This window comes from Chelon labrosus, assembly GCF_963514085.1.
Source record: "Chelon labrosus genome assembly, chromosome: 22".
NCBI lineage: Eukaryota > Metazoa > Chordata > Actinopteri > Mugiliformes > Mugilidae > Chelon > Chelon labrosus.
This window is the reverse complement of record NC_140355.1, coordinates 19,808,035-19,829,931: the sequence shown is the minus strand read 5'-3', so window position 1 is coordinate 19,829,931 and position 21,897 is coordinate 19,808,035. Positions and strand designations below refer to the sequence as shown.

General features: G+C 44.3%; 1 protein-coding gene across 2 annotated transcripts; it reads right to left on the bottom strand.

Annotated features, from left to right (window-relative positions):
* Window positions 1-368: 368 nt before the first annotated feature.
* On the bottom strand, window positions 369-20,792 carry tnfrsfa (tumor necrosis factor receptor superfamily, member a). 2 transcript variants are annotated; one of them, XM_084572153.1, is made up of 10 exons: window positions 20,526-20,792; window positions 10,718-10,886; window positions 9,463-9,594; window positions 5,281-5,392; window positions 3,996-4,132; window positions 3,805-3,906; window positions 3,670-3,716; window positions 3,281-3,565; window positions 3,151-3,187; window positions 369-2,713 (listed from the first exon to the last, which is right to left on the bottom strand). In XM_084572153.1, the coding sequence occupies exons 1-10, from the start codon at window positions 20,556-20,558 to the stop codon at window positions 2,412-2,414; spliced, it is 1,356 nt and encodes a 451-aa protein (XP_084428279.1). In that variant the 5' UTR covers window positions 20,559-20,792; the 3' UTR covers window positions 369-2,411. The 2 variants fall into 2 exon arrangements, with proteins under 2 accessions (XP_084428279.1, XP_084428280.1); XM_084572154.1 differs by lacking the exon at window positions 20,526-20,792 and adding an exon at window positions 20,318-20,347.
* Between the last annotated feature and the right edge of the window lie 1,105 nt (window positions 20,793-21,897).

The following is a 21,897-nucleotide window of genomic DNA, read 5'->3' as shown; positions in this document are numbered from 1 at the left end:
ACTTAGACATGTAGCACCCACCTAGACCAGACCAGGCACCCCCACCCCATAGCAATGACACTCCTTGATGGCAGCAGCCATCCCCAGCAGGATGCAGCCTGACACAGACACACACGGTTTAGGAACAACTAAAAAAAACATGAAGAACAGCACAAGGTGTTGACCTGGCCTCCAAATTCACTAGATCCCAAACTGATCAAGTATCTGTGGGATGATCCACAGAGGCCCCTCCCCTAAAAGGCCCCTAACTAACAACATTCTGCTGCCAGACACCACAGGACACCTTCAGAAGGCCCATGTCCATAAGACGAGACCTACACAATATTAGGAAGGTGGTCTTAATGTTGTGGCTGATCTGTGAATAATATCCTATTGACACCAATGAAAACACGTCCATCAGGCCCATCTGTACAAAACATTTATTTGAAATTGACATAAAAACAGCTTTAATTGCATCATTTATATCTGAAATCCATGACAAGAAAACATCAATGAAAGCGGGAAAATGGCTTTAACGGCAACGCTGAATGAACGGAGAGTTCTCTTAGTTACGCGAGTAGAAGGAGGAAGTTAATTGAACTTAGCTCAGGACTCATTCCATGAAATATGTAAAAAGAAAAAAAAAAAGACACACACGCACACACACACATGATCTGAAGCCTATTCACTGCTACTGCAGAGAGAAAAGAAAGAAATAAATCATCTCAGTTGAAAAACAGAAAGAAAGAAAGAGGGAGAATGAGAGAGATGGCTGCAGAGGAACCTAGAAACTGATGCAGGCTGCATTCTCATTGTCTGTCAGTAGATGGCAGTGCCAGCACTGTAGCATCACTCTTCAGCAACAATATATATCTTTGTAACTTTATACATAAGAGGCTGCAGAAAAACGGGCATCGACATCTTTTGTTCATGTTGTTCATTTATCCTCAAATAGCTTCATACCTCACTATGTTCACTTGGGTGTGGCGATATACCTGCATATATACATACACTGTGAGGCTGTTTGCACTTATATACTGTAAATATATATATGTGTGTGTACATGGGAGAGGATTAGGGAAGTAAATCTGAGCTTTTTCTTTGTTTTTTTTTTTAAATCCAGAAAAGGTTTCCTTCATCTTGTTCGAGTCTAATCGAGACAAAACAATCTGTACCTGCACCCCATGTCGACGCCGACATGTGTAGAAGGACTGTTTGGTCGGTCGGCGTAACTCCAAATTTTGAAAAGACGCGATATGCGTTAGGCAGCATGAGCGTTTTTGACACTTCTTGCAAATGGATCAGTGGCACACACCGACAGTGCAGACCCGGAGCGCTCCACTAAACTCTGGAACAGTTTAACAAACCACTACAAAAAAAAAAAGTCTGAAATCAGTCATTTTGCACCCCCTGCGGCTAAACATCATCACAACATGAATGAATAACTTGCGTGAGTTCGCCCACCGGGTTGTTTTTTTGGCAAAAGGTATAAATAATGAGATAATTATTATTCATTAAAATAAATATGTCAATAAATTAAAAAAAAATAAAAAAAAAAAAATAAAAATGACCTTTGAAGTTGTCCGAGTTACAAAATACGGAAACGTTTTATGCAAACTACCAACAGTTGTCCCAACAGAAACAGCTGGTATTTAAATTCCTTCCTCCGTGCTGGGTCGTAACACTGAACAAGACGGAAAACATCTTTTAGAATCACTGAGCTCCAGGAACATAATGAAATCAATAATAACAATTAAAAAAAATGTAGATTATCAAACGGCGTTGGATTCTGTCTGTGATTAGTAACATGCATTTTTTAAAATTTCAAATATTTTCCTATCATTAGGCAAGAAAAGGAATCACGGCCTGATTGATATATATATATATATATATATATATATCTCATAGAAGCCTAACATCTACAAAACAACAAACAATAGCTGTTTTAAATCCTACATGTGCCAGAGGTCAGTGCATCAAAGGGGGCACAGTATCCGTGGCAACGCTAATGCCACTCCTACAAACCAGTGTATATCCTCGTCTCCTGGTAGTGTATTGTGATCTGGGTGGAGGACCAGATGAGTGAAACACGGCCAGAGACTTCTAAGCTTTCAGTATTTGGCTGCACGTTGTTTCTCCGGCGCCAGAGGAAGTTGTCGTCTTCATGTCCTCTCTGTTTTTTCTTCAATTGTCTGAAAACCCCTCAGCGTTTTTGGCGAGAGGTCCTCCGGCCCCCGCTGATTGAAAAAAAAAAAAAACAGCTCGACCTGCTTTCCCCTTTTTGTGTTTTCTTTTTAAAAACTACTGGCTTTTTGAATGCGCGGCCGTTCAGCCACAAAGAGGTAAGCCTGTTCATGAGACACGGTGTCCGCCGGCAGCGTCCTTTTTTGTGCTTTTCTTGTGCTTTGCTCCGCTTGCGGTCCCCGCTGCTTTCAGGGCGTGTCGGCGTGCTTGTAGTAGCCCCTCTGGAGGGCCGCGGAGGCGATGCTCTCGGCCGAGCGCCGCTGGTCCATGCTCAGCAAAGCCTCCAGCAGGTCGTTGATGTCGGCCCTGAGTCCCTGCCGCTGCATCCAGTTCTTCAGCAGTTCATAGACCTTGTCGCCGGGGGCGCCGTTCTCCGCGATCCGAATGTGGTTGTCGCTGACTCCGATCATCCTGAAGAACTTGTTGTGGATCCGCACGTCCAAGTACTCGTCGAACAAGTCGAAGCTCTTCCTCAGGGATTTTTCCGAGCCTTGAGGAAAAAACGGAGAACGGAGAGTTTAGCTTAATATGGAACGTGAATGTTTATCTTGTCATTTTACATGTTTGGATTCTCCCACAGTTGAGACGTAATGAACTGTCAACACTAACTTGTTGTCAGGTTACAACAGTATAGCCGTTGTTCTTATACAAGCGCAGAAACAATCAGTACATTTGAGTACGTTCTCCTTCGGGGGATCCAAACATTCACCAGAGGATCAAACAAGTCTGAGAAGCCGAGGCCTCTGTAATTTAGCGTGAGAAAAAAACAACGCCATGTTCCAAACCCTGGAATGCTCAGATACGGCCTGACAATCATGAGGTTATTAATCAGTCAAAAAGCGAACGTGAGATTTTGTTCCATTTGGACTGACGTGATCTGGGGCGAGCGGCACAAACAAAATTTAAGAACTGGTGCAGGAATCTCACCTTGTAGTGGAAGCAGTCGATGTCTCAGAGGATCATCCTGCAACAGAGAGACACAACGCAAAATGTAAGACACGATAAGAAGACGATCATTTGAAACTAGCTTTGAAATCATCCGGACGCTTCTCCTCACCATGTCTGCAGGCGGCTGAAGCCTGAAGGCGGTGGGGCTCTGGTGGGGGGTGTTGCCCGAGGAAGCTGCTGTAGGCAGGGCTGACAGGCTAGTCTGAGATGAACTAGTGGTGTTGGGCAAGCTGTCTCCAAGTCCTCGGTCCTCGTCTTCGAGGGGAGGGGAGGCCTTGGTCATGCCGGCCTGCGTCTCCTGCAGCAGCGGCCGGGACTCCGGGCGAACCTCCTCGCCCTCCAGGCCGGCGTTTTGATTGTTCTGCCTCTCCTCCGCTGTGGCTCCACTCTCATCCTAAGCAGAAGACATAAAAACAGTTATTTGTTGTCGCACAGAATATCTAGAGACACAAGAACACCCATTAATGGTGAAATAAATCAAACAAAAGCAGCACTTACAATAGGAATCTTCACAATTTCACTGGAGTCACAGTGGCTCTTTGAACCTGTTTGAAAGCAGGAAACCAACATTAACGACACATTTAATGATTTACAATACTTTACAGTACTCTACAGTATCTGACGTCAACTCACATGGTAGTTCACATGAGTGCTGCCTGACGACGAACCACCACACGGTCAGTGCAGTAACGATGACGAGGATGATGATGATGAATGTAATGCTCACAGGAACAACTGGAAACACAGAAGAACTAATCAGTACAGGTGTACGCTTTTATACGGGACGTATGGATCGGTTCAAACGCAGTTCATGTGTAAATTACCGATGCTCGCCGGAGATGCGGGGGTCGGCACAGGAACAGCCGGAGTGGTCTCGGTAGGCGGAAAGAGCTCCCGCTTTTTGCACACCGTGTTAGAAAAGGGGGTGCACTTCCTCACCTCCTCCTCGCCCGATTTACACCTTGATATTAAACAGAAAGAGAAGGTAAAACACCTTAGATTGAGCCCTTTATTTATTACTCATAAGCTGCATAGACCAGCATATTATTAAATGCATATATGGACACGCTTCCTCGATGCTTGCGCTCCAGTACAGTGAGGACGGAGGCTTCCATAAATGGTAAGGTGGTGAAGACGCAGGACGAGCAGCAATGTGGTGACAAGAGACAATGGAATCTTAAATTCTGTAAGCAGTGACACTGGAAGAAACTTTTTGCTGACGTTAAGTGAGCAGGTACCCGACTGAACTTTGACTCTCCTTTCAGGTGACGACCAATGGGAGCGTTTCCCAAATATTTACCGCAAGGAAAATTGGTTCCTAGCACCAAATTCACCGAAACTGATATTGGGCTTATGGCTATTCTCTTTAAAGAAGGAGCAGAGCTAATTCTTGAAGGTGGAGGGCAGGGTTGATGAAATATACACCAACCAGGCATAACATTATGACCATCTTCCTAATATTGTGCCTCCTAAACAGCTGTGACTCATCAGAGAATGGACATGGACCTTCTGAGGGTGTCCTGAAGTTGTTAGTGGGGGGGCCTCATCCCACTGTGGATCATCCCACAGATACTTGATCAGTTTGGGATCTAGTGAATTTGGAGGCCAGGTCAACACCTTGTGCTGTTCTTCATGTTTTTTTAGTTGTTCCTAAAGCGTTTTCGTGGCTGCATCCTGCTGGGGATGGCTGCTGAACATCAAGGAGTGTCATTGCTATGGGGTGGGGGTGCCTGGTCTGGTCTAGGTGGGTGCTACATGTCTAAGTAACATCCACACCAATGAAAGCCAGGTCCAAAAGTTTCCCAGCAGAACATTGTATTGTCAAAAGATGGTCAATGTTATTTACTTCTCCTGTTAGTGGTCATAATGTTGTGCCTGATTGGTATTATTAGAGTATGCAACTTGTGGAGGGCCCTGGTTAAAATTTTGCTTGGGAAATGTATTCACCGTGTCTATTTGTGCAACATTACTGTTGTGTCTGAGCCACAGTTTATTTGCCTCTGGTGGGAGATAACTGAGGATCTTGCAGAATCATGTAACGTTAATGATCTTGTCTGTAAACAGGTGTAGAGAGTGACCACAAAAAAATCATCAGATATTAACACTCACTTGGCACAGCGTTTGCAGACTTCACAGGCCTGGTCTGGGACACAAAAGGTCCCCGGTTTGCACTGGCACCTGGTGTCTGCCGTCTTGGTGCAGGATGTAGTTACAATCTCATCTGCGGGGGCAGCGGTAAAGAAAGTATAAATATAGATGAGGTGTCATGAAACGTACATGAATAGAACCTTAAATCACAAACTATTGACTCAACTCTGAGTGTGACCTCTGTGAAGAGTTCACCGCGTCTAACTTTGAGAGTTTAATGAGTAAACTTGTAAGGAAACCTGTGACCGTCAGCAGGCGTTAAATGAGACAGAACAATGGCCGACCTTCAGCAATTATATGGTAATCTTCAGCAAAAAAATAAAAAAATAAAACGGCAAGTTAGATAATTGAGTTTCCTATTTTATCTTCCTCTTAGATACATTTTGCCTCGTTTTAACAGGATAATGAGGGACGGAGACTCTGGCGTGGTTCATTTATTAAATTGAGACCTAAGAAGGCAGCGGCTCTGGCCTTTAAGATACCATCACAATTAGTGACAAACCAGGAGTCCACCTCCACAGGACGCCGGCGTCCACGCTCGGCAATTAAAGCAAAAGCGGCCGCGTTGGGTTGGCTCGCAAAAGGCGTCGGCGCACTTTTAATCTTCTTCCCGTGCTCATTTTCTGCCAATTTTATTCAGACAATTAAGCTCGTTTGAGGAGTTTTGAAGAACTTTCTAACAAGAGTGTTTTTTTTTTTTTTTTTTCTTTCTGCTGCAAGTAAACGAAGTTAAACGAGCTGGACTGAACCCGGACAGGCGGACAGGCATCTCAGTCTTACCTCGCGACACTGAAGCCTTTGTGCCTCTGCTGTCATTAACTATTAGCGACTATCAGCGTAATGATCACAATGACCCCAAATGTCAAGGCCTGTGGATGTAACAGCTGCGACTTATGCTGCATTCACGAGATGCAAGACTATATATGGAGGGACTCGAGGCAACAACTTTGATATGACTGCAAAGATATAACCACACACATAATGCATGCCACGGATTGTCAAGGAGACTCTGAGCTCAGTTTTCTTTTCTATGTATATTGTATTTTTAGATGCAAAAGCCGAGAGGCATCACTATTACACATTATAGTGCGTTTCTTTGACCTGAATAGACACTAGCGTGGATTTGAAAAGCTTAAAAATCAACTACTATGTCTTGTCAACATTAAATACACCCCCACACCCACACACATCGGCATTTAGAGTCCCGCTACATACGCCAAGTTCACGGCACAACAAGTTTCACTGTTAACACTGTAATGATATCTAATAGTCACAATCTAATTACTAACTTTCCAATAAAGAACAATTTAGGGGCTGTTTTTTTCATTTGCGGAGGCAGGGCGCTGAAAGCACGGCGGGGGAAATTTCATTTAGCGCACGGCCGCTAAACGCGAAGCGTCTCCGATTATTGCAGAGTGAGCAAATATTTGAAAATAACAGCCGATTAACAGACAAATAAATAAAAATTTCCGAAAGAAAAAGAGGCTTGTGATTTGAATTCTGGTAACGGATGAGAAGCACGCGAGCCGAATCTGAGCAATTAATTACTTTTACGATAGCAGCTTTAATAGAGCTGACTCACTTTCAACAAGCTGATGACATTACATTTGCCCCGTTTGTGTTGTTGTCGTCATGTATTATTGTGTCTGCTTCCTTTTTCGCACCAGCAGCAAAGGCAAATTTTAACAAAATAATGAGTCATCCTGTCGAACGCAGCTGTGACACAGAACGGGGTGGTAAATCAGTGTTTTCAGTTCTGTTACGCAATAATTCTGAGCATTAATTTGAATACAACACATAAATAGAGCAGTGAGAAAGGTCAAAGCTGCACGGCAGGACTTGTGCACATAAATGAACATCTGTTACATTCGACTAAATTAGTTCACGGAGCACTTGCACAACGCTCGTGCATCGTTAGCAACGAGCTTTATTGTCAACCAGCAATGACTAGCGTGGGATGGAATTAAATGGAGTAGGTTGCTGCAACTAGGAGTACGGCAAAGCCTTTGGTGGAAAAAGAAAAGTTATGGATGTAACCAAGGTTCTATGAAATCACCATGTCTAGCAGACAGAAGGAACGAAATAGAATCTAGATAATAGATAACAGGGTCTAATTTACTCCGCCATGGAAATATTTTTTGCATGTCTCAACGTCTTAACCTGACGGAAAAAACGGCACGGACAACTCACATAATGCAATGAAGCTATTTGTGTTGTTCACTAATAAAAATGTACGTTACCGCCAACGCTTAAAATCCAGTGTTTGTGCTCTTAAGTTTTCAGACCATGGAGATTTACAATTATTTTAAGAGGGTTAAAGCTCAAAACCCGCAGGAAACGACTCCAGACGTAACGTGAACTAGCTTAAAAGCTACCGTAGTTAGAATTATAAATTCGCTTTATTCTCTGATACTTTATAAAGTAAGATAATCTTTTAATTTATCCCACGGTTGGAAACTTTGCAGTGCCACGTCTCAACAGCCCTTTTGTTTAGTACTCATGTAGATGAACTCCACAGGCTGCTGCTGGGTGTCACGACATCTTGAGGCAAACACTGGATTATATAAGAAAGAAACTTCTAGAAGTAGGATTTCAATCTAAAAACAGAAATAAACCCCAGCAGCCGTTTTTCTTTTCTTGATAGAAAGTGCTGGAAGACAAGAAGCGACTAAAGAAAATCTAGATTATTTATGCGCGATTACTCGCACCGCCAGAAGGGGGAGACAAACGCTTTGCACTGCAGCTTTAAAAAACAGAGCAACACGCAGCTTTAAATAGAACAACAGGGTAAATGTCAACAATAAATTAAAAATACACTCAGAAACGGCAACAAGCGAATGCTCTAGAATTCAGAAAGCAGGCGACTGAGGAACATACTGTGATTTCTTGATAGATTAAAAGGTGCATTGCGAAGGTGCAGTTTTTCCCCCCTCACTATGCCTCCCTTTAAATCTAATCTGAATCACACTTTACATTCTGAGTGATAACATAACCTGGGCTGGTGAAAAAAATTCCCACACAGAACAGATGGAGTGATGTCTGAAACTTAAAGAAAGCAAAGCTGCTCCACAGATGATTCAGTCAAAAGCAGCTTTGTCAATAAGAGATACTTCCAAACAGGAAGTGTTCCAGATAAACAGAAGGAGTTCACTCTGAGTGCAAGCAGGTGACGGCAACTTCTTCTACTTTTTTTTTTTTGTCCTCAAAATTTAACTCACATTTCCTTTGGCGTGCTCCTTTTAATTGTGAATAAGTTAAAAGCCGGACTCACAAAACTCTGCCTTAAAACTGCGGTGAATGGGCACAAAAAGAAAAACACATCCCATGTAACAGTAGTCTCTTTTCTGTGGCTCCTGCCTTTCATTGGACACAAAGACCAGCCCAGTGTGGGACACAATGAGACACGGGCCACACCCAGTTCAGCCAGGTGAGACAGACACACAAGCGAATCTCCCGAGACGAGTAGCACGCTCACATTCGGCCCCGGCGAAACAAAAACGACAAAGACACGCCCTGCTACTCCGTGTAACATCATAAGATCACATTTTCATGAGTGGCCCTGAAAAGGCGGGGGCACGGACAAAGAGGTATTAACTTTCCCAAAACAATATATCTTTGACGAGCTGGATTTTGGAAGGCTCTGCTATTTTTTTGTTTTTTGTTTTTTTGTGTACGTGTTTTTCTTTTTTTTAAAAAAGCTAATGGATTGAATGAAAGGGCAATTCAGTGAGGTGTTATTTCACTTCTTTTCTTCTTTAAACAACTTGGGATTTGATGTCAGTGTTTATGTTTGACAAAGCGATTTCCTGGCTGAACTTGACATGATGTACTCGTCCTAGGATACAGGTTTATAGGGCAGTGGCAAACTCATAATAAACAGGTGGGAAAACGCTCATCCACTAAATTATTATGATTTTTAATTCAAAAATAGGAAAGAAAATGATAGTTTCTGCTTCTAAAAGTGTGTTTTTATTTGCTTTTCTTAAACATTTGCATCTCAAGCTACTACTCAGTGACAAATTGGTAAAAAGAAACACTATTAATATGTTAAAATACGACTCTCTGACCGACTCTTTGCTCAAATCTCGCTCTTTGACCGACATTCAACATTAACACGACACATCAGCGTGTGAATCTCCTTACCTGGGCGGCAGTGCGTGCAGGGCAAACATCTGTTCATCCCGTTGGAGTGCTCCGTGTACGTCAGCCCGTGATCACAGGGAACACAGGTGCCTTGTTCCTGGTCTCGTTCACAGGGCTTCTCCACGCTAGTTCCTGAAAATAAAACGAGAGAATATTGAGACGAAAACTCATCTGTTTGCGAATTTAACGTCCTGTGAATCTTGGCTTTATTGATGTGGTGCTGCTGCCTGCTCAAACAGGACGCTTGTGCGGGTTTAGTGTTAATCTATGAGGAGAAAGGGAGTCTAGTTTTATAAGAAATACGTTATGAATGACATTTTTTACAGTCCGCATTTCAGGGCGACGACAAAAAGGACAGATTATCATTTTATCCTCAGCTCTCGCATGCCATGATTTTCTTTTTATTTGTGCAGAGGACAGAGAACGAGGCAAAGACATATTTGGTCGAGCCCGCTGTTGAATAAAACCTTGGGTTTTGCGGCTGGCTTAATAAACAACAGAGTTTGTTCTAGCTGAATCTCATTGTGGGTTAAAACTGATATTCAGTCCGCGCAGAAAAAAAAAAAAACATTTCATACCATCAAGTGGTCGCAGCGGATTTTTGTGTGTTGTAACAACTGACCCACTTGGTAGTAATGCGAGAGAAGAAAATCACAATAAGCGGGAAAGAGTATAAAATAAAAACTAAAACAAAGAAAATATATTTTGGAAATTATCATCCTGAAAGATAAGTATTTTTTTTTTGTCCTTTTTGTACTTGGAAGTCGATGTAAAAGAGCAAAGAAGCTGGAACTGAACCGTAGACACTGTGGTTTATTTGGTGCCAGCTAAACCCCATGAATAATAACACTCAGTGGAAACTGGCAGGTATTCATTTATACTAACTGTGATCCAAAGAATAATCAGAAAAATGAAAAAAAAAAAAAAAAAGGGGTCGATCAAGGAAAAAGATTTCTAAGTATTCAGAATAGTAAATGAAATAATTCAATCAGCTGTCAGCAGCATGCTGTAATTGCATCTTGGCTAAATATGTTCAGCCCTGAATTCTTTACATAATAAATTAACTTAAAAATAACCCCCGCTTCATTCCTGTGACTTTTCACTTCACTCATCTGCCGGGACGGGAGCAGTTTCGGTTCAGGTTGTGGCTTTGATGTTTCAGTTTTATATTGCAGAAGTTTAAACGTTGGCTCTAGTCCGTTGTAGTTACCAGAAGAGCTAAACAGACGTCTCGGTTTCAGTGTCTGCTTCTTACCGGCCTGGCAGTTGAGGCAGCAGAGCCCGTGGCTGAGGTACTGCTCGTTCTCCACACATTGCCTGTGCTGTCGTAGGGTGCTGTTACGGTGCTCGTCGCTGGACCACTGAGGCGCCGGAAGCTCTGCTGCGTGACAAACGAGCCCGACGAAGAGCGCCGCCGCCAACACCTGCATCATCATCATCATCATCATCGTCGAGGAGGTCAGGGAGGAGAAGAGAAAGAAAAAAAAAAAGACAAAAGCTTTGATTTATTTTCGCGTACCTACATTACGTGCAACCTCCCGCCCCGACTCATTAGCCAGACAGTAAAAATAAAAAGGAGAGTCTATCTTCATAGGAAACCTTGTGTGAGCAATCTACGGCTTAACTTGAACCATCTGATCTGAACATCTGCCGTGGGAAACCAATTAATGGAGCCACGCAGCCGGTCCATGCGTGTGTGTGTGTGTGTGTGTGTGTGCAGGACGTGGAGCTACTACACACTAACTACATGCAGCACAACGGGGGCAACCAAACTTAATTACTCCATGATCTGGTTTTCCTCGGGGAGAGGTTCAAAAACCTCTGTTATTCCTCTACTTGTGGGTGTAACAGTTCGATAAGTTATCTCGGCTAAAAGCAGCACGGTGCCCGTATCAAATGTGAGCCCAGAAATCCATTCATGTGGTAGATAATACCCGGGCTCGTATAGGTGGGGTACGGAGAAGAATACGGCCGAACACTTTAGCGTGGCCCCCGGGCGCTGGTGTTTATTCACACGCTTTTCAGCATGTCAACGTGAGAAGGCCCCATTCACTGGCAAACAACACACTTTAGTGCCTCTACTTCAAATGACCCACATTCTTAAAGCCAGGCTCTTTGAATGCCACGACATGCGACACCGCCACGGAGCGCCTCAAACGCAACGCGACACCTCCCCGGGTAAACGAGAGGCCTAGATTTTTGGAGGGGTTTTGTCTCGTTTCCCCCCGCGCGGCCCGCTGTGGGGCCGGGCAGAGAAAGGAACGGGTTAGGGGTGGAGAGGGAAAGGTAAAGAGAGGGGAGGGGAGGGAAGAAAGAGAAGCGGCGAGAAACAGTAGACAGTAGAGTTAAAGATGGGGCGATCTGTGGGGAATTGGCAGACTAAAAAAAAAAGTGTGGGAGAAAGAGACGGATAAAGGTAGAAAAATAGGGACAAGCTGGAGCGGAGACCGGCTCCTGACGCTAGACTTGACTCTCTGGAGAGCCGCCATGCCTTGTTGTTCAAAAGAACTTTCCTCTCTCTCTCTCTCTCTCTCGTCTTCCTCTCCCTCTGCTCACGTCAGACTTTCCAAAGACGCTGAGAGGCAGACGTGGAGAGGCAGACGGCCGGCAGAGCAGTCACAATCACACCATTTAGATCTATCCAAACATTCTGGGGAAGGGAGGGGGGTAGGGAGGCAGAAGAGAGAGAAAGAGAGAGAGAGAGAGAGAGAGAGAGAGAGAGAGTGGTGGAGTGGGGTGGAGGGGGCTAACAGCTTGCATGACACAGGGTGAGTCTTTAGACTTGAATACACTATGTGTGTGCGACTGGAGGGGTGGGGGATTCAGAGAGACATGGAATTAGGGAACGGGTAAGTAAGGAGGCCGTGTGAAAGAAGGCGAGGGAGAAAAATCCGAGCGCACGAAATGAACGAAGCAGTGGAAAGAAAATAGAAGAGAAGTGTTAGCGTACACTCTGCGCCCCCGCCCGCCCGCCTGTCCTAAAATAATAAGCGCTTTAAAACCCAGGTGAAGACACATCGGTTGCATCACTTCCAGGCTTTTTGTTCTCTTTGTGGGCACTCCTCCCTCAACTCACCTCACCTGTTCTGTTCTGCTCTGCTCTGCTCACTAAGGGTTGCGACACGGGACATTCAGCCGCATATTACAAAAAGAAAACGAAAGAGGGATCATAAAACCATTAACAGAGAAATCCTCGCGTTAAAGAAGCGAGGAGTGTGTCGTCCCAACAAGAGAATCCAGACTTTATCTAGTAGTTCTCTAAGAAGTTTGTGGTATTTCTTTGAGTGAAGGCACAGGGGGATAAAAAAAAACCCGAACAAGGCCGTGTGTCCGCACCGATATCCTACGGCTGCTAAATTGCACAAAAGCGCTGTATGCATAAACACCATGGGCAGCCGCAGTGTGGCTTCAGTTTCACCTCTATAACCAAGTGAGGAGGAAGACCGGAGTGACCGTAACCTCAGCGTAGAAAGCCCTCCAAACCCACAATCCCTGGAAACACTCCAGCTCGGGCTCAAGTGCTCTCAGTCCACTTCACGGGCCTCCTCTATCCTCAGCACAATGAAGGGGCTCGGCTGCAGATTATCCGTCATAACAGCGTCCCATTGTCGTACAGTGATGCCCCCGCGCCGAGAGTTAAACTAATAATAAAAAGAAAAAGAGAGAACACGGCAATAAAATAACGAGGGACTTTCTGCGCAGTAGCGTTCCCGCGCTTCCTCTGAACCGCCGCTGGGTTCTTCCAAATTGCCATTTGGCGCATAAACCCCTGGCTCCTGCCACTGAGTACGCGTTTGTGACTAAATGACAGGACATCCTTTCAGTCGACCCAGGTTATCAATGGGCCATTTAGAGGTCTGTGATCCCTCCGTACCCCTGAGGAAGCTACAGTGAGCTCCTTTATATGATAAATTAAAAAAAGATGGACGGGAAGAGGGGAAAAAAATGCGCTCTATACATACAATGCTTACAAACAAACCCAGGGAGGGAGACTCTTTATTTCATACGGGACAGATGATTTCAATCATAGCTGACGGCTGATAAGCAAAGACACCATGCACCTCATTACGCTCCTGTGTCCGGAGCGGGACCTGACTCCCCCGTATCATGCTTTACTTATTAGCAATCCCTTTACTTTCATCCATTGTGAGACAAAAGTTATACACCGTACATCTATATGCATCACCTCTGAGGCCTTCTGAGTGTTAACCCAAACAAGCACACACAGATTTGCTGATATCAAACACCAGCTCCTGTGCGTTACACTCGAGGGACGGCGTTTAAAAACTCAGGCACATGACCGGACGGACTTAAATATGAAATGTTCCTTTCGGTGCACATGTCAGCAGCGGCATGCACCTCTCCCCCACACCCCTCCCCAAACCCCGACCTTAGCGCAGTTCAATAATTACTCACCGTGATGCAATCTTCCAACCACAAACACAAATATGTGCAAAACAGCTGCCCTCCTCCTCCTCCTGACAATCTTCCATCTTTGTGTTGCATGATTTTTAATCTCACCAAACTACAAGACGTCCCCATTAACTTAATAAATAAGACCGTGTTTACGGTGTTACGCTGCAGCCCGGTTAGGACGATAACTACTGATTAGTCTACATATTTATCTGTTCAGCTTACTACGATTTACGACTACAAATATTCACATTTCAAGCCAGAGGAATCTGTAGCACGGACTAATCATCCCAGCTCGGTTACAGTAGACTCTCTGTTGCCGCTTTCTGCATGACTAGGCTTTTCAAAGCCAAGAAAAATAGCAAGGGGGTCAAGAGTTTAAAGGTAGTAGCCGTCAGCGGCGAAGCCCTCGTCTTAAATCTTTTAAATATCGCGCCCGGTTTAATTCCTAATTTATGGGGTTAATAAACAGTCTGATGGTTTCTCTCTATGAACTGGAGAGAAGCTCGTTTAAACAACAACAGAGTTCTCGTGTAATGGCACTTGTTTATGAAGGAAAATTGGTTTAGGACCGATTTTTAACCCAATTTAACCGACGTACTCCAACTCATCATTTGAAATGTGACATGGAGTAAACCTTAAGGCCGTGACAAGTCAGGCGGCGGATAGGCAGCTGTGACACTAGCTCTGGTGGCGTCTTTGGCACCGTTGCAGCAACTTGGAAACTTTGACGACGGCTTTTAAACCGACTTATCATGCTGAGAGTTCACACTGACTGGCTGGCATGAGGTAAAGAGGACGCACATGTACTGTAGACCAAGTTACCAGCATGATTCGGGAGAACCCAGCTCTGTTTGTGGTTCCTTCTAGCCTCCTAGCCTCCGAGCTAACTGTAGCTCTTCCTGTTTCCCACTGTGAATGATGAATACAGACTACTGCCCCCTGCTGGAGTGGAGAGTAATCTCCTCTGACAAAGGTACAGAATATACACCAATCAGGCATAACATTATGACCACCTTCCTAATATTGTGTAGGTCTCCCTTGTGCCTCCAAGTGACTCATCAGAGAATGGACATGGGCCTTCTGAGGGTGTCCTGTGGTGTCTGGCAACAGAATGTTGTTAATTGGGATGGGGCTTTGAGGGAGGGGGCCTCTGTGGATCATCCCACAGATACTTGATCAGTTTGGGATCTAGTGAATTTGGAGGCCAGGTTCTTCGTGTTTTGTTTTTTAGTTGTTCCTAAAGCGTTTTTGTGTGTGTTCCAGTGTCAGGCTGCATCCTGCCATCAAGGAGTGTCATTGCTATGGGGTGGGGGGTGCCTGGTCTGGTCTAGGTGGGTGCTACATGTCTAAGTAACATCCACACCAATGAATGCCAGGTCTAAAAGTTTTCCAGCAGAACACTGAATTGTCACAAGATGGTTTAAATGTTATTTACTTCTCCTGTCAGCGGTCATAATGTTATGCCTGATCGGTGTGTGTGTGCTAGCTGACTATTGGCTACAGGCTCTGTGGCGTGTTCAAGTGCAACCTTTTTGACCCAGACACAATCACAGTCGGCCTTCGAAGCCGGTAGTTCTTTGATTTCGGTTTGATGTGTCCAGCTCCTACTTGAAAGCCTGTTTTAATTTGCTCTATCCGCTAACGGTAACAGAATGTGGCTCCTAAACGGAAACTGTTAGACAATTCAAATCCCTCAAGGCTGACCTTGACAGGACAGTGCATGCTCTCTGCTTTCCAGATAAATCCTCAAAATCCCCCGGAGACAGAGGGCGACCACGCACCGCTTCCCTTGAGTGATAAATGACGCTGACATTTTGTGCCGAGACGGCGAAGACAACCGCAACCCAGGTTGCGTCAAGAGAAGAAAAAAAACAAAACAAAAAAAAACGGGTTCCGACACTTGCCCCGCCGCTGTAAATACATCCAAAGTTCAGCCGAGCTCAGATCCATCCATCACTACAACGCTGAATGATATAAAATGAAGTGAAAGACTCCCGTGTCATTTTACAGCAGATAAGAACAAGGAGGCGCTAACAGTTTGAAAACCACATTGTTGAGCCACAAACGCGCGCACACACACAAACACACACATACACGGAGGCGCACACATACAATAGCACACATAGAGTGTATGCGCGGGAGCGTGTGAAAAGCGGCGGCCCCCTCCTCTCAGGGAGCACAGGAAGCTCGAGACAATACAGAGGCTTCATGCAGGGTTCAGCTCCAAACTGTTCCCTCCACAGCAGCCTGCTTCAGAGCAGGCCCAGCAGCCGATTAGAGCCGCAACATATCCGCTAGGCTGGATATTTATAACTTAGGGAAGCTGCAGCTCCGTAACGCGAATTCTTCAGTTTCCTCAGGAGGTGTGCTTCGCTGATTACACGAGTGTCACGGCGTGTCACAGGCAGGTTAGGTGACATTCACGTCCACGCAAGAGGAAAAGAAGAAAGAACAAAAACAATCAGCGATGACGACAGCTTTAATGAATACGAGAAGGCCCCGCTGCCAACCGCGAGCTAGTGAAATGACTGACGCCGTGACGTTGATGTTTACCACATAAAAACCATCTCATTGTTTTGATGAGTGAAAGAGAGAGGGGCTGCTCGAAAGGTCTGAAAGGTTCAAGAGTCGTCAGCAGGTGCAGCGTGACACATTTTCCAAGCCGTGCACAGGGTTCGAGGTGGTCTCTGCGGTTTCTAAGCGTCTACGCTCGTATAAATCATCACCGTCGCATGAAAAGACGAGCCGAGCTTTGCTCACAAACTTCTTAGCGTTTTCAAATTCCGATTAGATCACAGAGAAGCCGAGGGGGAGGCTCACAAGACGACTCCAGAAGGCCTGAGAATGAAAGGAGCAAGAGGGGGATGACTAACAGTTTAAAGTAGGAGCAGGAATCCTTCACCTCGCCTTAGAGACAATCACATTAGCTCCATTAAAGCTGGTCTTTGTGTAAAAGGGAAAAGGAAAAAAGTCCTGGCAGTTTATAGCCTTCTCTATAAACACACGGCAGCAAAAAAATGTAGAATATGTGACTGGTGTAGCGGGTCAACGAGGACTTAAGTGACCATCAATAGCTGGAATTTATGTCGGATTTATGTCTTTGTAAACAGACGTCCATTCACTGGACAAAGGTTGAGTTTGTTCTTAGACTCGACACTTTGCTTCGAAGCTGTTCTCTCGTTCCAGGAGAGCAGGAAGTGGAAGAAGATAAAGCTCCAATGCAAAACGCATGAAGCTCTGGTTTCACATTATGTCGTGTTATGAATGAGGTTTTAAATATCTACTGTAGCATCTTTACGTTCGGTAAATGAATCAAACTCCTGGTTGCTCAAATCAGTGCTGTCAAAACACAGCGTGGGCCGACTTCCACTATCTTTATTGACACTTAATAAAACAAACGCAGAGCTGATTGAGAAATTGTTTGCGGGAACATTATGCCATCTTAAGTCTTGAATATAAAGAGAATCCTTTTGAATAATATTTTTTGCTGATATTTTTTATTTAATTTTTTGCTTATACTGTTGTATTCTATTTTATTATTAAATATATTTAATTTTTTATTTTTTTACTAGCTTTTCAAGAGTGTTTCCCCTTTTTTTCCCAAGCAATTATCCTTTTATCATTATTATTAATTATTATTAAATTTTATTTATTTTTTATATTTTTTAACTGTTTTACAGCAATTTCTTTTTCTACTAGCTTTACAAGACTGTTTCTCCTTTTTTTCCAAGCAATTATCTTTGTATTATTATTATAACTAATTATTAATTTTATTTTATTTTTTAGATTTTTTTAACTAGTGTTTCCCCCTTGTTCCAAGCAATTATCCTTGTATTATTATTATTAATTATTATTAATTTTATTTTTTATATTTTTTAACTGTTTTAGAACAATTTCTTTTTTTTACTAGCTTTACAAGAGTGTTTCCCCTTTTTTTCCCCAAACAATTATTCTTGTATTATTATTATTATTAATTTTATTGTATTTTTTATAGATTTCTTTTTACTTTTTTACAGCATTTTTTATTTATTTCTTTTTTTAAACTAGCGTTTTTTTCCCCCTTTTTCCAAGCAATTACCGTTCTGGATCAATAAAGTCTCTCTAAATCTAATAGGGCTGAAACTAACAACTATTTATTTTGTTACTCATTCAATTTAACGTAATAATCTACTCAATTAAACGTCGCAAAACAGTGAAATGAACGCAGGTCATTTAACAGTGACGTTAGAGGCTGTTCTCACACTGCAGCCGGGACCGAGCCTGAAACACGTGATCATCAAAACAGCTGAGGACAAACCGACTGACTGCTTCAGAACTGCTGAGATTCCAACATTTGAACTTTGGTGGCGACTCAGGGAGCGACTCACAGCCGCGCACATGAATAATTAAATACTTATTAAAAGCATTTCTAGGCTCCTTTTTCCACTCAGGTTACCCAACAGACACCTCAGGCTTCATTCTCATGTCCACGGGAAGGACTTCAAAGCTCCTTCAGATAGTTTGAAAAAACATGGCCTCCAGTGAGTATCGCGCTTCGCACCCTCAGGCGATCGGTGTCCAGTAATTTCCTCAAAGAGAGGACAGTATACCTCATGTGACTTGACAAATCAGATGACTTCAGGGAACATTGTGGGAGAGAGCGTACCTCTGAGTAGTCTGGACCTGGAGCTCTTAGTTTAGATTAGAAGTTACACTACAAATTCCAAATCAAGGAGGATTAAATACTTGTATTCATTTATTGTGGCTGGCGTGTGTCAGAGAACTTCCTCACATAACATCCTATGACTCAGGTTTAGTTATAAATTAATCTGTTTATCTCCCGAAAGTTCGACAAACACCGTAAATGAGCTCATCTGAGCGGCGGTCATGCGTGAACGGTGTCTTGCCTCTGCTGGTATGCGTTACGTGAGCGGGGCCGCACCTGAACAGGTGGCACTCCCTCCATGACTCAGTGAGGCCTTTGATAAGGGGTGATTCACCTTAACAACACCAACCTCCAGGATAATCAATCAACAAAACATCCCTCGCTCTGCCAGCTACATGAAAGGGCACACAGACACCTGGTATCTGACAGCGAGCCGCTTGCACCGCGTTGCATCATCCGGCGTCCAGCCACTGTCCGTTCACATGGTCGCCGAGCGGAGCGAGCAACAAGCAGCGTCTCCAGCCGTTTGTTGACCGCTGCTCGGTCCCCAGTGTCGCAGCTTTGGCCTTCCACCCGTCCCAGATGTCCGTCCTGCCCCTGTTTGTCTGTACTGTCCATGGAGACAGAGGAGGATGGGGGGGGCAGGGAAGGAGGGGAGGGGGGGGGGGGGTCTATTTCCTGTGTGAACCAACACCCAGACGCACAGTAAACAATCACAGATAACCATCTAGTGTACATGTGCAAGGGCATGACAATCCTAAGAAGTAAATTGATGCCACTAATATCAGCATATCTGTGTACTCTAGACAGGAAGTTTACTGGACGGCCAGGCACGTACTCGCAGGCAATTTGAAGGGGTGTGCGAGTGTGGGACGGAGGGACGGGGGGCGGTGGGTGGGGGGGGAGACATGGGGGACGGGGAGGGGTTGAAGTTTCCTCGCAGTCCCATAGCAACAGGGCCTGCTGGCGAGGCTTCGAGAATGCGCTGTGGTTTACAGAAGAGATAAACATTGACTTTGCCACCCGGAGAAATGAGCCCGGGCTCCAGTAATGGACCGCTGCACGACTTAAAAACACACAACGGGCACAACGGAGATCGCAAACAGGCAGAGACGAAGCTGGGACGTGCATCCATGATAATATGCAACCTAATGGCTGTTGCCCCCCCCCCCCCCCCCCCCCCCCCCCTCCTCCCTTCCAATTAAACAAACCAACCACACAAGAAGCCCGACCATTTTCTGCTCCCTTATCTCCAGCAGCATCCGGTAAACTCTGCTACTGCTGCTGCTGCACGAGGAAGGGAAGCACAACCCGAGCCTTGAGTATATCCCAAATAAGTTCTTATATTCGGCGAGCTCGCGGCGTTTACAGTGGAAGGGATTTAGCCGGGGAAACAAAAACAACAGGAGACGAATGAAAAGACGTCTCTGTGAGGCTCTGGGAGTGGAAAAAAATGTGCCCGTTAACCGGCTTTCTGAGGTCAACCTGATCAACCTGAGCCTTAATCCTCTCCCACACCACCTAGCAGGGCCCTGGACTTATTAATAGTGGCTGTAAGTGGGGGGCCAGCTACATCCGCTGTGACGGGCCAGGGGCCATCATATGCTGGATGTCTGATGTCCAACACAGATGGTGGCTGTAATGTTAAAGAGAGAGGAGGAAGGAGGGGAAGGGAAGGAGGGGGGAAGGAGGAGGAGGAGGAGGAGGGGGAGCTCTGAGGGAATGATACAGCACATGTACAGCACATATAAACAATAAATAGAATAAATAAAGACTTTAATCAACAATAAATACTGTGTTGCTTCCTGTAGGACAATGAACGGATTGTTTGTTTGATCTTCAGACTCACAGGCCTGGCTGCCAGTTAATAATGGAAAAAAAAAAAAAGAGTTACTTTGTAGCGCTCGTTTAAATTCATTTAAAACTAACTTAACAATAAAAGAATAAAGAGCGCGTCATAAGGCAGAAGTTTAATTCCTTGTAAGTTTGAAGTTTTACTCACGTAAAGTTTCCCGAGCACCGGATCGAAGTTCATCTTGGGAACTTCTAGATGAGGAGACGCAATCCCAGCGACTTGTCGGTACAGAAAAGAAAAAACAAAACAAAAAAAAACTGTCTCTCTCTTAAAAAAGAATAAACAACAACGCTTACAGCAGAAAGAAGGACAAACAGTCCCGACTAAAACCTTTAAGCCGACCGGTTTCTTTCATTAGTTTCCTCTCGTTCGAGCCAAAAAACTTGACGGAGTTATTTCGGTGGGGAGCGGACAGAGGCTCGGTCGCTCTGAGCTCCTCTGACTGAGGAGGCTTTTTTTTTTTTTTTCTTTTTTTTTTCCCTGCCCCGAAAACGGTGCGTGACGTCAGGGCCCGGGAGCCAATCAGAGCACTTCCTGTGAATAATAATTAATGAGGTAATTGGGAACGTTTTTAAAAATTACATTATTATTATTATCACTATTAAACCGAATTAATTTTATGTGTGCATCAAATTATTTTTTTTAATTTTATTTATTTATTTATTTTAATTCTTATTCAATGAAGTACTGTTTGTGTTCCCTCTGTTGCTGCAATCCCACTAAATCTTTAGGAGCAGTAAAGTCTTATTTCATCTTATCTTATGAATAAAAGTAAATTGTAAGTAATTATTAAGATAAAATAAGATAATGCTTTATGTATCTCCACAGTGGAGACGTTTGCAGACAGTTTAAGGAACTAAATTAAACACATTCATTCATCTTCTGTAACTGTTTGTCCTGTGAAGGGTCACAGAGGCGGGGCACACCTTGGACAGGTCTCATGCTCTAAGAAACCCTTCCTACAGAAAGGAACGTCCCTTACAATCGAATCTCATGAGAATTAAACATAAAACTCTGTATATAATGTAACAGACTGACGTATTCATTCATTCATTCATCTTCTGTAACCGCTTGTTCCTGTGAAGGGTCGCGGGGTCAGCTGTCATCGGGCGAGAGGCCTATCGCAGGGCTAACACAGAGAGAGAGAGACAGACAACCACTCACACTTTTGGACGGTGGGAGGAAGCCGGAGAACCTGGAGAGAACCCACGCAGACACAGGGAGAACATGCAAACTCCACACAGAAATGCCCAAGTCGGCCCATGGATTCGAAACTGGGACCTTCCCGCTGTGAGGGATCAGTGCTAATCACCTCACCGCCCAGGTTTCATGCAAGAACATGCATCCCTCCACACAGAAAGGCCCCAGTCGGCCCAGAATACTTTATTAATCCTTTAAGGAAATAGTTTTGTTGCTGTTGCTCCCACAAAGTGACGGTTGCAAGGAGTCAAATACAAACAGAATAAAAAGTAATATAAAAATATATATAAAAAAATAAAAGCAAGATGCATAAAAAGAA